Source organism: Mustela nigripes, chromosome 2 (assembly GCF_022355385.1).
Source record: "Mustela nigripes isolate SB6536 chromosome 2, MUSNIG.SB6536, whole genome shotgun sequence".
NCBI lineage: Eukaryota > Metazoa > Chordata > Mammalia > Carnivora > Mustelidae > Mustela > Mustela nigripes.
In genome coordinates, this window is record NC_081558.1 from 42798415 (window position 1) to 42824299 (window position 25885).

Below are 25885 nucleotides of genomic sequence, written 5' to 3' on the forward strand. Positions count from 1 at the left end.
CAGTAGTTCATACATAGTAAGTCACAGCTGTTTCTTATACATAGTGTTTTCTTGTGTAAGATGTTTCTGTTCTTCTTATAATGCTCTATAACTATTTATGAAGACTAATTTTCACTGAAATATTATAAAATCTTTGAAATCTATCTTCTTTAATCTTTCTCTTTTCTGACTTTTCTTGTCTCTTAGTATAACGATTCTCAAATTGTGATTCCATCATTGGGTATGTATATCACAATCACCAGATATATCTTTATTATTTGTTTGATAGGGAGAGAGAGAGAGAGAGAGCAAGCGTCCTAGCAGGCTAGCAGCAGATGGGGAGAGAGAAGTAGGCTCTCCACTAAGGAGGAAGCCTGACATGAGGGTTGATCTCAGGATCCAGGGATCAGGACCTGAGCCAAGAGCAGATGCTTAACCAACTGAGCTACCCAGGCGCCCCCACCAGGAGTATTTTTTTATTGCAGATTCTCTTTGACTGCAACCTGGATTTTCTGAATAATGAAAGGAGAAAATGGTGGCAGATACAAGAAATCAGCATTTTGAAGAAGCCCTCTAAATAATTGCATGTTTGTGTCCACTAACCTTTAAGAGCACCTGCTTACTGTGTGTTCTGGAAGGCATATGTGAATGTGTTTTAGAAATTAGGGCCAGATGGCAAGGAGAATAAGAATGCAAGAAAAGCTAAATGCAGGTAAAAATTTATGACCCTTTATCCAAACAAAAATGGATAAAATTATTATATTTTATTATATTACATCATATTATATTTCATCTCCCAATTTATATTTCCATTATGTCATTTCCCATTTACACTTTTTTCTGTCCTCTTCGCTAGACTAAAGAAAGGAAACACAAAAATTGAAAAGGAGGGATGCCTTACTTTTCCATGCCTGGAGCTTCAAAATCCAGGGAGCGTATTTGGGTAGGCAAAGAGAAGACCCAAAGTGGAGAGACTTGGTATCTCTTCACTGTTAATGTTTGGAGTAATATTTGTACAGACCTCCCTTGCACTAACAGTGGGTTCCCAAATAAAGTTAAAAAGGTTAAGCAGAGAGAAAAGGTCTGACCCGTACTATCGAGGCTTTTTGAGTTTATTTTCAGTAGACTGAGTTGAGAACTGATATCTGTCTGCCTGCTGGAAGTCAGGATGACCCACAGCAGGGCATACAGGTAATAAGTGTGGGTTGGGATCTCTATGGAATGACCAGTAGAAGCTTCAAGGACTCTGACATGTTTTGATACTGAAAGAAGAGGCAATTTTAGAATGTTGTTATAGTTAGACCAATCCTACTTCATCTTATATTCCCTCTTTCCTGGAAGCTCCTGAGAAACAGCTACAGAACACATTTTGGAAACATAATTTCTACTATGAGAAATAATCAGCACTAAAACTTGAAGAACCAAGGGGATATTTACAAAGTACTTTTTACCACCCTGTAACATCTGTAGCCATTACTTTAGGGTGATTGTTTGAATCAGTGTGCCTGCCAGATTGGGGAGCAGAAAGGGAAAACAAACACATATGAAAATTATTCACCAATAACCAAAAATTTTCTTCTGTGTTCCAATTTTGTGATACATTGCTGGGAATCCATGCAGGTTTTGGAGGACGTAATCAGGTGTTCTATGTGATTAGCAGGGATACCAGCAAGTGGGAATGTGTGTATATATGTGTATGTGTCACAGAGAAAAGCATACTTCATCCGACCTGATGTATTTGTTGCACAATTGAAATGTTTATTACTGCTGTAACCGTTCAGGTTCTTTATCCCCTATTCAGTAGCCATGGTTTTTTTTTTTTTTTTTTTTTTTTTGCTGTTCACTCCCAAATTCTCTGGAAATGAAAGTTCCTATAACTAGTTGAAAGCTACACTTTAATAAGGTTTTTGGTGTTCTTTTTCTTTTCTTTTTTCTTTACTTTAAATTATCAGAGAATATAACATGGTTGAAGACAGAATATAAAGAAATTTTAGCAAAAAGTATTTAGGAAGGTGGGGTGGGAGAATTTTCAAAATAACTTTTGTAGAAAAAATGATTTAAGAAAGTGAGGCAAATACATTCAACTGTTTTTAGAATTTGAGTTCTGGATATCAAAAAGGAGTGGTAGGAAAATATTAAATTTGAGAGCTCCAATGAATTTCCATTAATTAGTTATCATATGTTTTCATGGTGCTTACAATTTTCATTTTAATAGCTCAGCCAACAACTTTAGTTTTTATGGCCACATTTAAAGACAAAATGGATTTATTAATACAAGGCTTGGCATTGACCATGATATCTAGTGGAAAGCTCTTTGTGATCAAAACTGTCCTTACATTCTTTATCTCAGACTTGGTGATGCTCTTTTGATGATGCTATAGGTTCAACAAAAAGAAATATGATCAGTATGTGGAAGTCAGGCCATCCATTTATAGGAACTATTTATAAACATGCTGTTGAAATTCTGCCCTTTATTTCATCTTGGTTTTCTTCAGGTCATTATTAACATTTACCCATATTTTATTGCCAAAAATAATGCACACAAAATGACAAATGCTATTATCAAAGACCGTTGAATGATAGCTTTGAAATTTGAGGACCTTCCTTCAGGGTGTCTGTCAAAAAGGAAAATGAGCCTAGGAAAAAGGCTAACTTAGTTTATAAAAGTATTTTAGGGGAATCATCTTGGGAAGTTGCTTCTGTGAGAACTCTGTTGCTCAAGGGTCATTCACTATCTCTAAGTCTGGCAGATTAGTTACTTGTGTTCTTTTCAATAACTTGAAAAAAAATAAGCTGAAACTTAGGAGATCAGTTCTGATACAAAAGAGTTAGTTTCAGGGTGTCTAGGTGGCTCAGTAGGTTGAGCGTCTAACTCTTTGATTTTGCCTCTGATCTTGACCCAGGTGTGTGAGAGTGAGCCGTGTCAGGTTCTGTGCAGGTCATGGAGTCTGCTTGAGATTCTCTCTCTCCCTCTCCCTTGTCTCTTCACGCCCCCCACCAAAAAATGGGGGGGTGGGGGGTTTCATGTTGTGGCATTGTTGAGGTCAACCAGAACCCCAGGAGCTGTTTAATAATTCTGGGGTGTTTTTCATAGATCCATTTTCACTACCCAGGATATGCTTTTGTCTACATGTCATTGGTTCCAATGACTAATGCTGGGCATACAGCAAAAAACAGCACAGCTTTTACAAGCAATTCTTAGTCATTTTGAAAAGCAATATAATTCTTAAAATTTTTAGGGCAGTAGTGCACAATCTAATTAAACAAATGATTTCCAAATTATATCATGATCCTTAACCAACTCCCCTCTCCCCTGGAAATTCAATGTCTGTCAGATTTTTCATCCTACATCTTTTCTCAGGTATTCAAATTCCGTCTAGCCAACATTCTTTAGACTTAGGATTTTTTTTCAGTGAAGTATTAGTATTATTTCCAGATACGTACTCATCCATACACATTTTTAGCTTGTCTCTTCAAAGACAAAAATTTTTTTTTTAAAGATTTTATTTATTTATTTGTCAGAGAGAGAGCGAGCAAGACAGAGTGGAAGGCAGAGTCAGAGGGAGAAGCAGGCTCCCTGCAGAGCAAGGAGCCAGATGTGGGACTCGATCCCAGGATGCTGGGATCATGACCTGAGCCGAAGGCAGCTGCTTAACCAACTGAGCCACCCAGGTGTCCCTCTTCAAAGACAAATATTATCCCTACTTGTCAATGCTGTTGTTCTTAGTGATACAGATGACTTGCCATTTGATTAACATGGCTGTATGAATCAGATTGAGAGCAAATGCTCGTGGTGACTGAACCTTCTAGCTTGTATCTGTAATACTACCAAATGTTCATTTCCTGCACATAAAAGAAACAGCATTTTTACTTAGTACTGACTTTTCTCGTGCCTGAGAAAGCATTAAATTCTCCAGGAGAGGAATAAGGTAACATTGCTACATATTTCTATAGAAACAGGAAAACAAACTATAGTAAAAACTATAGATTTAGATACTTGTTAAACTATAAAATTAGATACTTGTTTAGATACTTGTTGGCTGAGGAGTATATTTGGTGCTGTGATAGATATTAATTGCATCTTGACATCCATAATAATTGAGAATAGTAGCAAAGCAATCATTATGAATAGTGAAACAAACATAAACTAAAAAGAAATTGCTATCCATTATGTTTTGTGGCTTTTTCAGTGTAAGAGAATTCTTCCCCACTGTGCTAATGGTATAAAACATCAATGTAAGCTGTAAAATATGAAGTGATTTTCAAAATGTTTTCATAATTATTTCACTATGTACATGCTTATTTTCAAAAAGTATTTTAAAATAAGATAAATCTATAGTTGAGTTAATGAAGCTAGATCTTCCAAGTGGGATATTGCACTTTATTTCATAAAACAGTTCTTTCAGTAATATTTGTCGTGGACTTACTGTGTGCAAAACTCAGGGATACCAAGATCAGTGAAATGCGTATTGTTTCAATAGGGTATGAACTATGATAGAGAAAAAAATTAATAGAGATATGTATAAGGAACCATTGAGAGCACTGTAGATGAGGATGACCCATGATTACTTGGGAGGGGACTAAGAAATATATTAGACTTCCCCTCCCCCACCAACAGCTAGTAACATAAACTCCAGTTGTCAAAAATATGACACTTCACCTCCAAATGTTTACCATTTATTTCCTTTCCCTTTCTCTTTGGCTTTTTGAGGGATGAATTTAAAAAGGAGTGGTACTTATCACATATGTATATAAGATTCCCTCCATTGGGTCATGCAAAAAGGTCAATTTTCCAATAATGTACCAAGAAAATAGTGACTTCCTTGGTTTAATTATGGCATGGCAGTGTAAGTTTTGTAGCAGAAAAGAAAACTTTATAATTAGTGTGTAGAGCTCATTGTAGTACAACAGGATAGACTCACAGTGAGATCTGCCCACATTTGGGACAGGGTATTTGAGTCTATAGATCTGCACACTGTCATCTGGTAGACTAGCAGCTCATTCCTTTTCTGGTGCATCAATATATTTCAAAATTAACATTCATAAGGACTCCAGGAAAACTAGGTAGCCTTAAAGATTTAGGCTTTGTCTACCTATGTCTCCTACATGAAAGAAACAATTTTATAGGATACCCAAGTGTCCTAAAATATGGTAACACAGAAGCATCTCACAATTAAAATTCTTTAGCTGGTTCTTGGGTACTTTGAATGGGGACATTCGATGATTCTCAGTACTTATGACTACACAGCAGAGTTAACATCTGGGAAGGAAATAAGTCGTTCAAAATGGGTATACATCTGTTTTTTAGTAGAAAAACTGCTCCTATCCTGTAAAATATTTTATCATAATAAGGGATAATAGTATTTTTGTTTGGTTGGTTATCTTTTTGTTCTTGTTTGTTTGCTTTTAACTTGAGGCCACAGAATTTTCATGAATAATATTTACTTGCAATATTCTTCCCCTTTTAAAGAGCATTTTATCTGGTGGCAAGTTCTGGTCTCTGTAATGATAATGACAGCTAAGAAGTGTGGTATAGTATGGCTTTGGTGTCAGAAGGACATTAATTCAGATCTCAGCATATGTAAACAGAGACTCCTTTCAATTCCCTCTGGAATCCTATCCCTTTATTTAGCCTTTACTGAGGAGAGGAAAATCAGTCAAGTTCTTCTTAAACCCTACTCTGCAATTTAACCTGGGACCGATGAAAAGAAAGTTAAGATTTTTTTCTTTGGCAGCCAGAGGTCCTCAGGTGAGAAAAGGGAGAATGAGAATGGTTTCAAGTGGGAAAAATTGACCACAGCAATATGGCAAGCGGATGATCTATACAAAAGACATTCGGTGATGGTTATGCAGCTTCCACACACTAGATACATCCCATGTCAGGTCAGTTCCTTCTAATCGTAGAACCCGTTTCTTACATGTGTCTCTCTGTGTCTTTACAGACACTTGAAATGATTTGAAGACCAGTGGATCCTTAACTGGTAATAGAAGCTGAGTAGATTTGTGCCCAAGTTATTATTCTAAAACATGCAGAGATTTTTGTCAAGCCTATAACTAACTAATCATTAAAACACTGAAGTGTGATTTTTTCCCACCATCATAAAGCATCAAAAGGCATTTTTAACATGATGCTATAATTAATAATCAGTAAAAATTTTCCAGGATGTAGGAGGCTGAAGTATGCTTTCAAAAATGAAATTGGTACTCGACTCCCATTAATAAGTATTTTAAAATATGTATGGAAATAGTTCTCCTCATTTTCAATAATTCTTCTTGTTCATTACAGCATTTAAAGGGGTGGAGGGTGGGGAGTAAAAATACCATTCTGCAAGCGCAAAAAATTTAACTAGCAGCAGATGGTGAGACTAAAGAAACCGCTCCTCACATCAAGCTTATGGAAATCGGTCTCTTTCAGCTATAGTCACACATCATTTAGTTCTAGAAACAGGGGTCAGGGCCATACTCGCCATATGCTAACCCTAGTATGTCTACTTCTTGCTGATATAGGTGCTACGTTTTGAGGAATTTGATTTGCGTTCAAAACATGCTATATTTTTTTATAATAACAAGCAGTGACCTTTAATGTATTTTACCAGTGACTGATAATGAATTCTCTGGAAAGCTTGAATCTTTTAAAAAAATTATTATTTGAAATAAAGTTTAATCTTATTTAAGAGCTTTGTGGAACCAAAAAACAAAAGACCACCAAACTAGTTTCTTTTTATATGAAACCTAGGCTTTCTTTCTGGGAACAGAGGGAATTTGTGAAGAATATGTGTGTGTCCGTGTGTGTGTGTGTGTGTGTGGCTAGATAGTTTGCAGGAAAGGAAGGATCCTTTACAGTCTCTGTGGAAAAGGTAGGCTAGAAGTTTGCAGGAAGGGAAGGATCCTTTACTGTCTCTCTGTGGTATTTAAAAATATAAGCTCATAAATTCTTGAGTAGTCTTCCCTTCTAAAGTTGGAGACTAATTCTCCTTCCTTTGAATGTAGACCGGATTTTCTGTCTTGCTACTAATGAATGGAATGAAGTGAATATGATGCTGTGTAATTTCAGCAGCTCATAAGAAGGATAGCTTTTCTCAGGCTCTCTGTTGGATCATTTGCCTTGGGGAAAGACAGCTGCCATTTTTTTAAGGTAACTCAGGTTCCTCTGTGTGGGATTCTGTGTGAGAAGGACCTGAGGCCTCCTGCCAGTAGCCAGCACTGACTTGCCAGCCATACCAGTGAGTCACTTGAGAGCAGAACCTTCAGCTGCAGTCAAGGCTTTAGGTCACTTCAGCTTTTAAACACATAACTAAATCTTGTGAGAAACTCTAAGCCAGAAATGCCCAGCTAAGCCACTTTTGCATTCCTAACTCATTGTCATTGTGAGCATTTATAGAAGTTTGTCGTTATTTTTAAGCCACTAATTTTTGCAGAAATTTGTTATTCAGCAATAAATAATGTACACAGGTTGCTTGGTTCATTATCTTATTTTATCATCATAACAATAATATACTATTATCACATTTTATTTTACTTTCTTAGATGAGAAACTGAAGCTTTGAGAGTTTAAGCAACTTAATTACTACATTGCTCATGATGTCTCTATATCAGAAGGATTAAATTCAGCTGTAAATAATAAAAAATGAAACAAATATAATAAGGCAGATACACACTCTTGCATATAAAAACATTATGCTTTAGGAAGATGAGGGCTGGTTCTCTTGCTGATGGACTACACAATCTGTCCTAGCTCCTTCTACTGTTTTGTTCACTATTACGGTTTTTATACTCATGTGATGACTGCTGTACCACCAACTGTTGCAACCATATTTCGGGGAGGAATAAAGACCAAGGGCAGAGGTCAACAGTCTTTCCTTTGACTAGTTTTGCCTTATGTCAGGAAGATATACTCTCTGTAACTCTTTCCTATGGTACAGTGGCTGTGGTTATGTTGGACAGCCTCTCTTAGCTGCAAGGGAAGCTCAGCTCATTGCCCTCTGGGAAAAAAATCAGAATTCCTTTGGGAACTAAGGGATGGAAAACTGGGTATATCTAGGTAATAAGCTACTGTTGTCATCATATACCTCTTAGGGTTTTCCTCTATTCACATCCTCTGTCCTCTTTTAATGTGTATATACATTCATCCCATGAGATACAACCTCTACATCTCACCCAGTTGTTGACTTTAGTTCAAAGTCTGAGAACACTAGCTGGCATACAGATCAATTTATCTGTATACTAAGAACTGAGGATAAAAGTAAAAACCTATGCCATGGAAACCTACTGTTTCATGGCTAGAAAAGAGATAGGTCTTTATACTTGCTAGCAGCTAGGAAATCATTCAAATTTATCAAATAATCTGTATTTTCCATAATGTTAACATGAACAAATAATGCCAGATATAAAATTATTCTTGCTCCAACTTTCAAGTTATGGTTTGATATAAATAAATGATTTGTTCCAAATTTTTATAATCTCTTTAGATTTTCCTTTTTACCAGTTCTTAAGTCAAGCTGGTGGCTGTAACTGAAAATTAATTTAGCCCACTCCTCATGTGATTAATAGATTCAGAATTCATTAAAGTGCATACTTTATTCAAGACCAATTAGGTACAATCACTGTAAAGTTTGTCAAACTCGAATAGAATTCCTTAGTTTAATTAAGTTAAAATTCTTAATTCTTAATTGAATAAGTATGTACTTTTTCCAAATAGACAGTTAATCTGCTCAGATCACTTACAAATAGGCTTTCCATGAAAATAGTTTATTATAAGCCTAACAGTACTTTTTATTTTTTTCTTCTTTTTTTTTTTTAAAGATTTTATTTATTTATTTGTCCGAGAGAGAGCGAGCGAGAACGGGCACAGGCAGACACAGTGGAAGGCAGAGTCAGAGGGAGAAGCAGGCTCCCCGCGGGGCAAGGAGCCCGATGTGGGACTCGATCCCAGGACGCCGGGATCATGACCTGAGCCGAAGGCAGCTGCCCAACCAACTGAGCCACCCAGGCATCCCATAAGCCTAACAGTACTTTTTAAAAAAGATTTTATTTATTTATTTGACAGACAGAGATCACAAGTAGGCAGAGAGGCAGGCAGAGAGAGAGGGGGAAGCAGGCTCCCCACTGAGCTGAGAGCCCAATGCGGGGCTTGATTCCAGGGTCCTGGGATCATGACCTGAGCCAAAGGCAGGGATTAACTCACTGAGCAACCCAGGCGCCCCTTATAAGCCTAATAGTATTAAGAATGTCTTTTACAAATTTTTTTTAAAGATTTTATTTATTTGACAGAGAGAGAGAGAGAGAGAGAGAGAGAGATCACAGGTAGGCAGAGAGGCAGGCAGAGAGAGAGGGGGAACCAGGCTGCCCGCTGAGAAGAGAACCCGATGCAGGGCTTGATCCTAGGACCCTTGAGATCATGACCTGAGCCGAAGGTAGAGGCTAAATACACTGACCCACCCAGCTGCCCCCAAAAAAGTTTTTTAAAAGATTTTGTTTATTTATTTGAGAGAAGAGAGAGAGTGTGAGGGAGGGGCAGTGGCAGAAGAAGCAGACCTCCCACTGATCAGAAGCCTGATGTGGGGCTCGATGTGGGACTTGTTCCCGGGACCCTGGGATCCTGATCTGACCCGAAGGCAGACACTTAACTGACTGAGCCATCCAGGTGCCCCTTAAGAATGTCTTTTTAAAAGCCTTCTGGACTATAAACTTAGTATTGTTGAGTGAGCAAAGGAGTTAAGTCCTCCACATCATATTGAATGATGAAAAGAGTTACAAAAGAACAAGTCCTTATTATGTATGAGAATATGAGAATGGAGTATTATGAAATAGACCGTATTTTTTTAATTTCATAAAGATACATGATACATGTTGCCAGAAGAAATACATGGAAACATACATAATATAAATTGCCAAAAGAAGAAGTCAGTAGAAATAGTCAAAGATTAGATGAACAGAACTGTCCATAATACAACTAAAAAACAAAACAGAGAAATAGATAAAGTTAAGAGATAGGAATTTGATTCAGAGGAAAAGATATGACACCAGTGAAGATAATAAATAAAATATGAGAAAAAATATAAAGACTGAGAACAAAAACTGTCTTTAACCAAGACAATTAAAGATCAAGATGAGGTTTTTTAGTCTCAAATTTGGTACATTCTTGCCACACTTCTGATAATAAAAGTCTAAATTTTTTCAGGAAGAAAATCTTGAGAATGTATTTCAGGGAAATAAAAGAGTAATATAAGAGAAATGAAGTTAGAGGATCCTGACAGTAATGCAATTAACAGAGATATTTAGTAAAATAAGATCTTAGAATGGTAGCTGTACAGCATACTTAAAAAACAATCAGTTCAAATTAAAGCAAGAAATCTGTGGTCTGGATGAATGTTTTCAGGAAGAAAGTGCTTTCTGTTTGGCTTATACTATAATTATAAATTTGGGATATCTAATGACAAGAAAGTCATGGTGCTAGAAGGAGACATACTAAAACGTTTTATTACTTTGTACAATTGCTAGTAGTTTAGAAAAACAAAACCAAATATTATAGTGGTGTTTTACACTTGAAAATCTCTCCTCAGCTCCTAGGTCTGAGCTGCGAGACCTAGTAACATACTTTTATGCTGTTTATCAGTGTAGGCATGCTACTTGATGCTGTAATAAATAATATTCACACAATAATAGTATTAACGCACAACCTCCAGTACTTTAGAATATGACTGTATTTGGAGATTGGGCTTTTAAAGAACAAATTAACTAATACTAAGTAAGATGATTAGGGTGGGCCCTTACGCAATGTGACTGATGTCCTTCTAAGAGGAGGAGATTAGGACAGGATCGTGGACAGAAGGAAGAACATGTAAAGACAATCGGGAGAGGGGGCTACCTGCAAGCCAAGGGGAGAGGCCTCAGAACCAGCCCTGATGACACCTTCATCTAAGACTTCTAGACTCTAGAACTATGAAAAAAATATATTTCTTTGTTTCAACCACCCTGTCTGTGGTGCTTTGTTATGGCAGCCCTAACGGACTAATACTAGAAGTATCATACTCAGAAGAACGGAATGAGGATATGTGACGTTATTTGAGTGAGGTTACTGTCTCATCTTCATGACAGAGAAAAAAATGGGTTTTTATGTTTATATTGTTTATATAAATAATATGAATATATAATGATATATAATATAAAATATATATATTTATATCTCAATATAGAAAAATGGCATAAGTATGTAATGTAGAAAATTGCTGATGAAACTGAGAAGAGTTAAAATGATCAAAAGTGATTCCTTCTTAGAGGCAGCACTAGAAAAAAATAGGTGAAAGACAGTTGTTTTAAAATAATTCTGTTCTGCTGGGTTTTTTGTTTTGTTTTGGTTTGGTTTGTTTTTTTTTGTCCATGTTTTGTTTTTTGCTTTTTTACCAAAAAAGAAGTAGATACAATTAATGACTTAGTTTTAAACTGTTTGTGGATAATTACCATAGACTTGCAGCTTCTGTATCACTTTTTTTTTTTTCCTTAGTGTGTTTTTATTTCATGAGGTATTCTGGTTTATGGGCTAAACAAAGAAAAGAAAATAGCTATGAGAACTAACTTATTCTCTGGTTTCCTAAAATGGAGACTACATCGGTGACAGTACACAAGGGAAAAGTCTAATGTAAGGGACATTACTCCTTTAAAGGAGTTGTTACTGGAAGAAGCTGACTAGGAGTGAGATATAGTGTAGGGAAAGTTTATAAATTATTAACACAGCCATTGAAACAGATGGAGTAACAGGTGGCAAGACAACAATGAAATATAGAATGTTTTTGGAGAAGAGGAAGGAGCAATGACCAGATTCAACTTTCTGGAAGGGCTTCAATTCAACACAGTGTTTTTCAAAAAGCTCATGGTGTTTGAAACAACTGTGGGGCAATTCTGTTGTATCCCTGCCCTAGTCATCAATATCAAATGTGTCTAGTAATTCAGCTCCTAAAATTATTAGAAAATAATTAATGTGAATTTGATTAATTTACAGCTAGTTAGCTCTTTTAAATGAAATTGAAAGTCATAAGCAGCAATAGAAAACACAATGATCATTGTGATTGTGAGACTAGAGGTCTGAATTAAAGTATTCACTAATACATGTCCAGGGAAGGGATAACTGGGGGCAAAAATTAAAATAAAAGATTAGAGTTTCCATAGGTTCTTATAGTGCAGGAGGGATGTCTTTCATAAGAAAAACACATTTTTTTTAATGTATGCTAAATCAGTTTATTATTCAGTTTAAATGAAATGGAATTTGAAAATTGTGAAGAGATTGAAATAATTATATGCAGTGAAATTTAGCGCAACTACGTAATCCCAGATGAAAATCATTCAGAAGGAATTTTTTTGTTTTGAATTGACCAGAAAAAAAAATTACTTTTTTTGTATCTATAGTCAAAAAAGTCACTGTCAAATGACTAGCTGTGACAGAGTTCCCATCATGTATTTTACTTGTGTTTTCAGTGTAGTTAAATGCATGATAAGATATAAGATATTCTACACTTTTTTAGTCCATTCAGGTTGCTATAATAAAATACAACAGACTTGATGGCTTATAAACAAACAAATTTATTTCTTGAAGTTCTGGAGCCTGGGGAGTCTGAGATTAGGGTGCCAGCAATGTCAGGTTAGGACCCTTCTCCAGTTGCAGACTAATGGTTGTGTTCTCATATGTCAGAAGGGGCTGCCTCAAGATTTCTTGTATGAGGGCACTAATCTTGTGCACGAGTGCCCCATCCTTATGACTTTATCTCCTCCCGAAGGCCCCACATCCTAAAACCGTCACACACAGCATTGGGATTTCAACATACTAATTTTGGGAAGACACAAATATCCAAACCATAGCAATACTTGTTCATTCTACTTCTTCATGTCCCTATCACTCTTCAGCCCCTGAAAGCTTGCTCTGACTCTCACAAATGACTAAAATAATCCCTAGAGATGACCAAGGACTTTTTGTAACTATATGTTAATCCCATTTGACTTTCAGGCAGCTCTGAGCTCCATATTTATTTATCTAACTAGCTACTAGTCCAGTAGCTGGACTAGTAGCTAGTTAGATAATTCTGTTTGCTTGTTCCCTAGATACTGTTAAAACCTGTTTAACTATTAAGGCTTGCTTAGCCAGAGCGACTCCATATTGCCTAGGTAGCCATATTGTTCTTTACATCCACAGACTTCATTCTGAGAGTAAACGTCCTAATAGTTCCTGGTATCAGTTCCGGGTATCAATTCCAGGAGTAAACACCTTAACAATAGAAACCACGTACCTTGGGTCTGCGGTATTCCCTGTAAAACCAGCCTATGAGATCAGGAGGGGGTCGCTCTCTTCAGAGGCGGCCCTGTCCAGTCAGTCTGACTTCTAATGCTTGGCATAGATAAAGCTTTCCATAACTTTCACTTTGTCTCAGTCTCATTCCTTTGATAACGGACCCCAACAGATACTTCAAAATCATCTGTGCAAGGTGGAATTCAGTGTCTTTGTCTTAGTTTTTCCATGTAGTAACCGATAGATAAACCCAGAAATTTGAATAATATTTTTGATTCTTCCAAAAGATTTTCTAATTGGAAAACTAGACTTATTTTCTAATTCCATGCCATTGATCAAAAATTAAGGTCACTGCCACCTCTTAGATATTTTTTTCTAATATATCTATTTCTGTGTCCTCATGTCATCAACTGAAGAGTATTATCTTTGTACAAGTCTATTCTTCACATTGTAGACAAAACAATCATACAATCATACAAACACATACGTATGTATAAATTATGTGTGTGCATATATGTTATATATATATATAATATGCATGTATTGTGCATGCGTGTGTGTGTGTGTGTGTGTGTGTGTGTGTGATTCCACAGCCTTTTAAAGCTCCTTGGTCCCTCTCAGGATAAAATTCCGAATTACTTATTCTCGCTTATAAAAAGCCTACACAGTTTTGCTTATCTTTACTTCTTATTTCTGTTTACTTATTCAGCCCCATTTCATACTGTATCATGTGAAATTTTACAACTTACCCATATTAATCTATTTTGAGTTCCAGAATAATGATGAGATATTTTCTTCTTCCCTCAATTTTTTTAAAAAAAATAATCATGGTAACATTATATGTTTTAGGTGTACAGCATTATAATTTGCCATCTATGCACACTGTGCACAGTATGATCACTCCTAAAAGTCTAGTTGCCATCCATCACCATACAATTAACATCTTTACCCATTTTGCACCCCCCCATAACCCCCAAGATGTTCTCTGTGTCTGTGAATATTTTTTGTTTTGTTATACTTGTTCATTTGTTTTGTTTTAGATTCTTATGAGTGAAATCATATGGCATCTGTCTTTTCCATCTGATTTATTTCACTTAGCATTTATACCCTCTAGGTCCATCCAAGTTGTCGCCAATGGCAAGATTTCCATCTTGTTCTATGGCTGAGTAGTATTCCGTTGTGTTTATATACCACTTTTTCTTTATTCATTCATCATTGGTGGACATTTAGCTTGTTTCCTAACTTGGCTATTATAAATATTGGTGCTCTGAACATTAGGGGTGGATGTGTCTTTTCAAACCAGCATTATTGTATTCTTTGGGTAAATACTGAAAAGTGAAATAGTTGGATTGTATGGTAGATCTATTCTTAATTTTTTTATCTATTTTTTTTTAAGATTTCACTTATTTATTTGACAGAGAGACAGAGATCACAAGTAGGAAAAGAGGCAGATAGAGTGAGGGGGGAAGGCAGGCTCCCCGTCAAGCAGAGAGCCTGATGCGGGGCTTGATCCCAGGACCCTGAAATCATGACCTGAGCCAAAGGCAGTGGCTTAACCCACTGAGTCACCCAGGTGCCCCCATTCTTAATTTCTTAAAGGAATGTTTATACTGTTTTACATAGTGGCTGCACCAGTTTACATTTCCACTAACATTATGGGAAGGTTTTCCTTTTCTCTACATACCCTCGACACTTATCTTCTGTCTTTTTGATGATAGCTATTCTAACTGGTGTCAGGTGATATCTCATTGTGGTTTTGATTTTCATTTCCCTAGCAGTGATGTTGAGTGTCTTTTCATGTGTCTGTTAGTCACCTACATGTCTTCTCTGGAAAAATGTCTACTCAGACTTTTGCCTATTTTTTAATTGGGTTGTTTGTTGTTGTTCAGTTGTATGGATTCTTTGTATATTTTGGATATTCTATTTTTAAAAGATTTTATTTATTTGTCAGAGAGAGAGTGAGAGAGCACACGCACACAAGCAGGGGGAGTGGCAGGTAGAGCTCAGAGAAGCAAGTTCACTGCTAAGCACAGAGCCTGATGTGGGTGGGACTCGATGCCAAGATCCTGGGATCATGACCTGATCCCAAGGCAGATGCTTAACCAACTGAGCCGCCCGGGCATCCCACGGATATCAATTCTTTGTTAGATAAAACTTTTTGCAAAAATATCTCATTCAGTAAGTTGCCTTTTCATTTTGATGGGTTTTTTTTGTTGTTGTTGTTTTATTTTTCTGTGTAGAAGTTTTTTAGTTTTCTGTAATCTCATTTGCTTATTTTTGCTTTTGTTTTTCTTGCCTTTGAAGTCAAATCCACAAAAACATCACTAAGATTGATGTTGAGGAATTTACCGCCTATTTTATCTTCTGGGAATTTTATAACTTCATGTCTTACATTCAGTTCTTTAACCCATTCTGAGTTAATTTTTGTGTATGATGTAACATAGTGGTCCAGTTTTCTTCTTTTGCATGTGTCTATGTAGTTTTCTCAGCAGCATTTATTGGAGAGACTTTTTTTTTCATTGTACATTATTATGTCCTTTGGTTATATTTATTACTATATGGCTAAATTTATTTCCAGGTATTTTATTCTTTATGAGGAAAACTTTTTGTAAATAGGATTTTTCTTTTTATTTTTTTTTTTTTTTAAAGATTTTATTTATTTATTTGACAGAGAGAGATCACAAGTAGACAGAGAGGCAGGCAGAGAGAGAGGGAGGGAAGCAGGCTCCCCGCTGAGCAGAGAGCCCGATGCGGGCCTCGATCCCAGGACCCTGAGATCATGACCTGAGCCGAAGGCAGCGGCTTAACCCACTGAGCCACCCAGGCACCCGGATTTTTCTTTTTAAAAATTTTATTTATTAATTTAAAAAATTCCAGTATAATTAACATATAGTGTTATATTAGTTTTAGGTGTACAGTATAGTGATTCAGCACTTCTGTACATTACTCAGTGCTCTCCATGGTAACTGTACTTTTAATCCCCATCCCCTTCAGCTATTTCATACATCACCCCAACTACCTCACTTCTAGCAACTGCCAGTTTGCTCTCTATATTTAAGAGTGTGTTTTTTTTGTCTGTCTCCTTTTTCTTTGTTTTGTGCCTTGAATTCCATGTATGAGTGAAATCATATGGTTTTTGTCTTTGACTGACTTATTTCACTTAGCACTAACCCCTGTACATCCATATACATGTTGTTGCAAATGGGAAGATTTCATTCTTTTTTATGGCTGAGTAAGATCCCATTATATACATATACATATGTGTGTGTGTGTATACACACACATATACATCTATATACATAGATACATGCATACCACTTCTTTATCCATTCATCTATGGATGGATTCTTGGTTTGCTTCCGTATCTTAGCTATCGTAAATAATGCTACAGTAAACATAAGGATGCATATATGTTTTTGAATTAGTTTTTTGTTTTCTTTGGGTAAATACCCATAGTGGAATTATTGGATCATATGGTAACACTATTTTTTATTTTTTGAGAAATCTCAAAAGTTTGCATTCCCACTAGTGATGTATGATGGCTCCCTTTTCTACACATTCTCACCAACAGTTGTTCCTTCTGTTTTTCATTATAGTCAATCTGACCAGTAATCTCTCTCTCTCTCTCTCTCTGTCGTTTTAAGATTTTGTTTATTTATTTGAGAGAGAGAGAGTGCATGAGAGGGACAAGAGTCAGAGAGAGAAGCAGACTCCTTGCTGAGCACAGGGAGCCTGATGCAGCGCTGATCCTGGGACTCTGGGATCATGGCCTGACCTGAAGGCTGATGCTTAACTGACTGAGCCACACAGGTGCCCCTAACAGTAATCTCTTTGACATCAGCCATAGAAAGATTTTTCTAGATATGTAGGAAAACAAAAGCAACATTAAACTTTTGGGACTACATCAAAATAAAAGCTTTTGCATAATGGAGGAAACTTAGAACAAAAGCAAAAGACAACCCACCAAATAGGAGAAGATATGTCTGATAAAAAGTTAGTATCTGAAAAATATATAGAACTTATACACTGAACACCAAAAAACCCCCAAGTAACTCAATTAAAAATGGGCAGAAGACATGAACAGATATATTTCCAAAGAAGATACACAGATAGCCAACAGACATGTGGAAAAGGTGCTCACCATATTTTACCTTCAGGGAAATGCAAATCAAAACCACAATGAGATATCACCTTGCAAATGAGATTATTTTTCCTAATTTTTTTCTCCTGATGATTCATTATTCATGTATAGAAATGCCACAGATTTCTCTATATTGATTTTGTGTCCTGCTACTTTACTGAATTCATTTATTCTAGGAGATTTTAGGGGGGATCTTTTAGGTTTTGTATATATAGTATCATGTCATCTCTATAAATAGTGACCATTTTACTTCTTTTTTCAACTTGGAGCCTTTTATTAATTTTTCTCGCTTGATTGTTGTGGCCAGAACTTCCAGTAATATGTTGAATAAAAGTTGCAAGAGTTGGCATCCTTGTCTTATTCCTGATTGTAGAAGATAGGTTTTTGGGTTTTTACCATTGAAAATAATGTTAGCTACAAATTTGTCATATATGGCCTTTATTATGTTTGGTTATGTTCCCTCTATATCCACTGTACATCCATTTTCTTGTGAGTTTTATCCATAAATAGATACTGAATTTTGTCTTTTTTTTTTTTTGCATTTAGTGTATTTTTAGTTTAGTTACTATATTCTTCGCCTCTGTAGCTTATGTATAAAACTCTCCTATATTTTCTATCTCTTTGTTGAGGATCTCACTGTTCATTCTTTCACAATTTTGGGAGCATCTTTATGACCACTACTTTGAACTCCTTATCAGGTGGATTGTTTAACTTTGTTTGATTAACATATTTTTTTGGTGTTTTGTTGTATTTTTGTTTGTTTAGAATGTGTTCTTCTGTCTTCTGATTTTACCTGACTCTCTGTGTTGGTCTCTGTGTATTTAGCAAATCAACTACCTCTCCCCTTGTTGAAGAAGCAGCCTTGTGTTGGAGATGTCACATGGGGCCCAGAAGCACAAGGTGCCCTAACACCAAAGACAGGCACTCAAAAGGAAACTCCTGTATGGGCTGCATGTACCTGCTGCTCTGGCAAAGTCATGTCTACAGCATAGCATGGGTAAGGGCTGGTGCCCAACCTGCCTGAAACTCCTGGCTGTGCTACAGCACTGAGGTGGGGTCAGGATGGTTTTTGGCTTGGCTCTAAGGTTTGGTTGCCCTGCAGGGTTCTTAGGTGGGTATGCCCACTGGCTTTAGCAAGTTAAATGAATAGTCCAAAAATGGCACTGGCCAGCACCAGTGTTAGCAAGGTAAGAGGAGGTTACAGATAACGGCACCTTCCAGTGTCTCCATCCATGCAGAATTTTCCAGCCTCCCCTGTAGGTGCTTTAAGATTAGTAAATGATCTTCACATATGGTCTAGGCACTTTTCAAATTGATGTTTTGCCCTGGTTTCCCAGGGCAGTTGAGGGTGTGCACGAGCCCTTTAAGAGGGGGTTCTCTGTTTTCTATAATTGTATGGTTTTTGTGGAAGTAAGCCCCATCAGCTTTCAAAGCTTGTCATTTAGAAGACTCATCTCTCCCAGGCAAGATCTAAGGGTTAGAGGGCTGGATGTGGAGCACAAACCTCTTACTACTCAGGGAAAAGTTTCATATTTTTGAGATTTTTCCCAGTAATGGATTGCTGTGCCTGGGTGGTATTTTTTTTTTTTCTTTTTTTGCAAGGTGGTGTCTCTGCCTCTCTTACCCATCTCAGTGCTGTCCTTTTTGTCCTTTATTGTGTAGGCTCTGCTCATCTATTTTCTGGTCTTTTTCAGAAGAAATGATTTCATATATAGTTGCATGTTTGTTTTATCTGTGGGAGAGAGTTCAGAATCTTCCTACGCCAACATCTTGAACCCAGTTTTTCTGCCAACTCTTCCTTTAGGGTTTTTAAGCATGATTTTCCTTCCATTTGCAACTTTTTTTTTTTTTTTCTCAAACTGTATTCCCCTGCATTTCCACTCTTACTTCTGGATAGCTCCATGGATGAAAAAAAGCTGGTTCTGTAACCTTTCTGTAGCCTCCTGGACACCTGAGTTACTCATGGTCAATTATGCCTATGCCATCAACTGAAGGAGCTGCTAGGAATATATGTATATTTTGTCAAAATAAGTGAGATTCTAGCTGGGGACAATAGGACTGGCTGAAGCACCCATTTTTTTGAGTAGCTAGTATTGGTAAGTGGTAGCTACCCTAAAGTGTGAGGGAAAGTTACACATTCTTGAGTGACTGCCTAAAAAATTAGGTATAAAAGATGGACTGAGCTCAGCGCTGGGACTTCACAGCTGAAATTCTGCATATGCTTAGGTTGTCTTTCATGATTATGCTTCTTTTGAGTGTGGAATATCAAAGAAAGTGTGCCTGGGAGTCATAAGAACTCTACAGTGTTGTTGTACATGTCTAGTTGTTACTTTTCTGCCTTTTCTTTTTCAAAGATTGATTTATTTAAGATAAAGAAAGAATGTAGGGTGGTAGAGATGGAGAGAGACAATCTTAAGCAGACTCTACACTCAGCATGGAGCTGACGCGGGACTTGATCTCATGACCCTGAGCCAAAATCCAGAGTTGGACACTTAACTAACTGAGCCACCCAGGTGCCTCTCTGCTGTTTCTTAAAGATCAGTCAACCTGGTGCTAGTTGAAGTGTGTTGTGTCTCATAAGTTAGACTGTCAGTGCAAACTCAAGACCACTGTTACCAGTAGAACAGAGAGGTAACTGAATCTCTATTCATTCTTTAAACTTAGCTAATGAGTCATTTCCTCCAGGAAGTATTCCCTGACTGATCAGCTAAGTCAAGAATTGAAAATCCTAATGTTCTCATAAAACATATTCAGTTCTTTCCTCAACGTTTATCCAGCTGTATTCTAATTATTTCTTTATCCCTCACTAAAATTCATGGACAGTTCATTTATTTATAGGGATATCCCTAGTATATAATACAATATCTGGCACTTAGTAGGGTTTTCATAAAAATATTGAATAATTCAATGGCTAACGGACATAAATCTGTCTGTGCAATGGGAAATAGGGGAACAGTTAACAAGGTGTAGTTAACTAAAGCAATGTTTTCTACTTATTCTCTTGATATATCAAGTTATTCTTGCTGTGTAATAAACCTTAAAAACTCAGTGCTTAAAACAATACTAATAATTTATTATTGTTCATGTGTCTGCAGGTTGCTTAGGATGTGGCTTATTAAGACTAGACTTAGTTAGGACATTTTGCTTTAGGCTGCAGTGACTGGTTGGCTCTTTCGCAGTGCCGGTCTATAGGTTAGGTAGGGCTGTTCTATGACACAAATCTCTCATGATTCTTGGACCATGCTTTCTATATGGTAGCAGTGGAGATTAAAAGACGAGTGTAAGCATGTCCTCGTTCAGCACAGGTGTGTCACTGGCATTCTTTTATTTCTGCTGTAATCACTGAGCAAAGTGAGTTTATAGCCACATCCAAAGTCAAGGGAAAGGAAGATAGACTTGAGTCATGCAGCACAAGTGAAGCACCGATGTGAAAAGTTTTAACCATGTAAGGTGATGCTTGTGTGAATGAACCTTATTATGGTAATCGTTTTGCAATATATACATATATCAAATCATTATTTTGTACTCCTTAAACTTACACAATGTTATATGTCAGTTATATCTCAATAAAGTTGGAGAAAAAAAAAGTTTAAATTTTATACTACCTCAGATTTCTACTTTTAATACCAGCTTGTCCAGGAGAAATTTTAGGTAATATGAAATTGAACTTTAATAATATGGATTTTTTGGGGTGCCTGGGTGGCTTTTGGTTAAGCATCCAACTCTGATTTCTGCTCAGGTCATGATCTCAGGATCCTCTTTGTGCCCTTTGTTCAGCAGTAAGTCAGCTTTGGGATTCTCTCTCCCCCTCTGCCCCTCGCTCTGCTAAAATAAATAAATAAATTCATTTATTTAGCTGGCCCAGTTTTTTCCCCATTGATTACAGAAAAACGGCTCTCTCTTTTTCTCTCTCTTTCTTTCTCTCTCTATGTGTATACACTTATGACCAAACTGGTTTCTTCGGAGATGAAGACTAGTTAACTTAAATGTAGAATCTCAACTTGTCAATGTTTTAGGTCAAAGTATTGCTTTTCTTGATCATTAACTGGTCTTGTCCTAAAAATATCTGACTAAAGTTGTAATCCTTTCTGGTAAGCAGTTGAGATAGTCATTAGCACTACTGAACATGTTTTTACCTTTTTGTAATTTATTTTAGTCAAAGGGAAGATCAATTACATTTTGAAAATACTGTTCACGTTGTTAGAATCCTTCCAATCAATTCAAGCTGGGAAGATGTAGATTCATTATTTTATAATCTTGGTAGCATCTAAGGTAATGATAAATGCTTTCTTCAGGATAAAAACACACATTTATTTCTTTTCTAACCTACAAATTACTTGTATAACTCAATATTTTACTGTACTTCCAATATTTAAAAAGTAGATGATTTAAGGTGAATCAGTGAATTCATTCCTCTTGACTTTAAATGTGTCTTCATCATATGCATTCCAAAGAAAAATTATTACCTAATCTACAAAGATATATTTTAATCACTAAATAATATGCTGAATGCATTTACAACTGTAATTTTATGCGTGTGAAACACTTAATTGCTCAGTGGTAACTCTAATGCTTTGCAAACAGAATCAGGGTGCAAAACTATTCAGAATATAGACTAAGTGTGGATAAGCAAATGCACTCAGGGACAGAAAGACCTTGGCAATATTTTAAAGGCAGTCAGTTTCCTAATACTTAAAGTGAAGCCTTAATGTTGATTATAAAGGTGGTTAAGATAGTGAAGGTGGAAGAGCACCTAGGTGGCTCAGTCAGTTAAGCATCTGCCTTAGCCTCGGGTCTTGATCCCTGGGTCTGGGATCCAGTGCTCTGTCAGGATCTCTGCTCAGCAGGGAGCCTGCTCCTTCTCCTTCTGCCTACTGCTCCTGCACTTGTGCTCACTTGTGCTCTCTCAACTCTTTTGTCAAATAAGTAAACAAAATCTTAAAAAAAAGAGACAGAGATAGTAAAGGGGGAGAATATATTTGTGTGGAGGGGCTTATAAAATAGGAAGTTTTCGTATTTCTTCTGTTACTTTAATTTTTTTTTCCCTTGGTGGTAGTTATACTAGGATGGAAACTATTGGAATCTGAGCCAGTTTGTCAGAATATCATGAAGGAAGTTGAGAAGTAATAGGAGCTCAGTAAATATGCCAACGTGTCACTGTTACAGACTGAATGCATCTCCCAACCCTCCATTCATCAGCTGAAAACCTATCTAACTCCCAAGGTGATAATGTTAAGAGGTAGGCCTTTGGGAAGTGATCAGGTCTTGAAGGTAGGGCCCTCATGAGTGGGATTAGTGATTCCATAAAGGAGGCCTCAGAGAGCTCTCTTGACCCCTCTTCATGTGAGGACATGTGAGGACAGCTCATTTAGCTGTCTGGGAACCAGGAAGAGGACTTTCACCAGATACTGAATCTCAGGGACCTTAATCTTAAACTTTCCAACCTCCAGAACTGTGAGAAAAAAACATTCTATTGTTAACGAACCACCTAGTCTACTGTATTCTGTTACAGCAGTCTGTAAGAAAACTAAGTGTTAAAAAACTCAGTGTAAAAAAGCCTGTAAGAAAAGAAAGTGACTTTGAATCCTTGTTTTACTTTACTGGTAGGCGAATGTAGGGTATTTATTTTACTGGTAGGAAAATGTAGAGTGTTATATGATTGGTGTTTATGCACACATGTGTTTCCTTGATAACCTTAGGAGAAAGGTCACCATGCTTTGGAAAGCAAAATTACATAGTAGAAATCAGTATTAGTTTGATACTTGACTGTGTACATTCCTATAGATCTTTTATGACTTCACCTAAGTATATACAATTTCTTATAATATTTGATATTTGAAAGGGGATGCACATTGATTCACATACGAGCTTTAGGGTGACGGTACTGAAGATAATTAGAACCTGAGGGACAAGAGACAAACTATTAATAGGTCTGTTGCTGTCTTATTGTGGCACTTCCCTATTTCACATATGGTAAACACTTTATTTATTGAAAGAATGAATAAATGAATGGTACAGGAGTCAGGTATTATGAATTAAAAGTATAGAATATAAGTGAGAAAAAGAGATTTATGTTGTGAGGCAGAGACTGGGATTAAAAATAGGAAGTACAACCTGGTAAAGAAAGTAAAGCAGATGAACTTGGAAGGATGTGACTGTGAAGGAGGACAAAGTCATTAAATGGGACCTGGGTTGACCTGAACTGAGCATCTAAAGGCAGGGAGAAATTGAGATTGAGTGTCAGAGACATGAAGAAAAAAATATGGAAATTTGTTGTGCAGACTGAAATTTAGCTTTGAACTTGAGATCCTGGATCGAAGACAGAGGACTCCTAGTAAGACTGGAATTTTATGGATTCTTACTATCTATCAAAAACTGTATAATGCAATTTATTTTTTATTTTTTTTTAGAGAAAGAAGATTCTTTTTTTTTTTTTTTAATTTTTATTTTTTTTTAATTTTGTATTTTTTATAAACATATATTTTTATCCCCAGGGGTACAGGTCTGTGAATCACCAGGTTTACACACTTCACAGCACTCACCAAATCACATACCCTCCCCAATGTCCATAATCCCACCCCCTTCTCCCAAACCCCCTCCCCCCGAAAGAAGATTCTTTTTATTTTAAAAAATACTGCATGTAATTACACTTTTTCCCCTTGTAAAAGACTTAAAAGTATCCAGAGTGTTGCACTAATACAAGAAAAGCCACTTTTCCTTTAACAAATTACACAGTGTCCTTCACTTATTACCATTATAGCTAATTAATAAAATAAACTTACTTTGGGGGGGGGAGAGGAAATAAATACACTATAGTTGAATGAGGTTCAAGAATCAAGCTCAATTTGTTTCCGAGACTTGGAAGAACTTCTTTTGTATTGTTCCAGTTCCTGATCCTTCTGAATTCTCATTTCATCAACTTCACTTTCAGCATACTGAGGGTCTCTTGCAGGGTCCTTGATATCTTTTAGTGTGTTGATACTCTTTGGTGGAAAGACCCTTTCATACACTTTCTTCCACAACTCCATTGGTGAATGGGCATGAAGTTTTCCAATATCATTATCAGGAACAGGAGGAGATCCTATTTGACTTAAAGAATCCAATCCTGCTGTGATAAACAGTGGTTTATTCTGATCCACACATATTGATTTGCTTTTGTCAATGCCAAATGCTAACTGGTTGATAACTCCACGTATTTTTAGTAATAGAGCTTCTGATTTACTGGTAAACATTAACGATGCTCCATAATAATGTGCAACAAATCGAAGGGTCTTGCATATAACCTTCCTCTTCTCAGAGTCAAAATCCTGAAAAATATCGTATTTACTTCCAATTATGACCAGAGGTTTTAGAAATGGGTCGATTAATTCACGATCTGGATGGTCCTTCTGCATATTACTCCATATCTTCTGTCTCATTTCAGAAGCTGCTTTAGAATTGGTCTTGCCCAGTTTCATTATCATTTTATCCACATGGCTTTTTGTGGCTTGCAACAGATTTTCCATGGTGGGCCAAAGGTCATTAGGTTTCGAAAGATCCAAAACAAGAACAAGAGAAAATGTCCGTGAGGTATCACTTGTGATGGGGATGCTGATTAAGTCCAATAAAGACGTTCCTCCACCTAGTTCCCAGAAGTGAGCAATATCTTTTGGTATATTATGCCCTTTTGCTCTTCTTCCATATGTATATTCCAAAGCTAATGTTGGTTTTGGTGGCTCATCCCTGTCAAGACACCTTAGAATAATAGTAGTCATTCCCCCATTTTTACTGCCAATGAAGAAAACAGATTTTTCTCCAATTTCAAGCCCATCACCTTCACCTCCACTACTTCCATGTTTTTCCACTTCGGCTTTTGCAATTTCCCAGAGAGTTTCACTGGGCATCATTGCTCGACCGCACCAGTGTCATGGGCTCAGCGTTTGAGGCCACCTTGAAACCAAGATGCCAGCGAGGTCTGAGACCAGCCTGATGGTGCGGACCGTATAATGTAATTTATATGAACTATTTGTTTCTTGCAACAGCCCTGGAGTAGTTGTTCTTTTATGAACCACTTTTTTTTTTTTTTAAAGATAGATTTTTTAAATTAATTAATTAATTAATTTGACAGGCAGAGATCACAAGTAGGCAGAGAGGCAGGTAGAGAGAGAGGCAGAGAGAGAGGAAGGGAAGCAAGCTCCCGGCCAAGCAGAGAGCATGATGCAGGGCTCGACCCCAGGATCATGACCCTGGGATCATGACCTGAGCCAAAGGCGGAGGCTTAACCCACTGAGTCACCCAGGCGCCCCTTTTATGAACCATCTTTTGCAAAGGAAGAAACTGAAATAATTAGAGGTTTGAGTAGACTACCTTGGGAGTGGGGGAAGTCAAGATAGGAACCCAGGCAGTGTACTGTGAGCACATGCTCTTAACCACTGGAAGGGTTCCTAGAGAGAGAGGGGACTTAGAGATATGGCTTCTCCCCATTCCAGTGGAGTTTGGAGCACACTATA

General features: G+C 36.9%; 1 protein-coding gene across 1 annotated transcript; it reads right to left on the reverse strand.

The window, feature by feature from the left end:
* Positions 1 to 24191: 24191 nt before the first annotated feature.
* On the reverse strand, positions 24192 to 25307 carry LOC132009860 (cytoplasmic dynein 2 light intermediate chain 1-like). Its single transcript, XM_059387877.1, has one exon. It carries the CDS (start codon positions 25280 to 25282, stop codon positions 24224 to 24226), a length of 1059 nt encoding a protein of 352 aa, XP_059243860.1. The 5' UTR covers positions 25283 to 25307; the 3' UTR covers positions 24192 to 24223.
* Between the last annotated feature and the right edge of the window lie 578 nt (positions 25308 to 25885).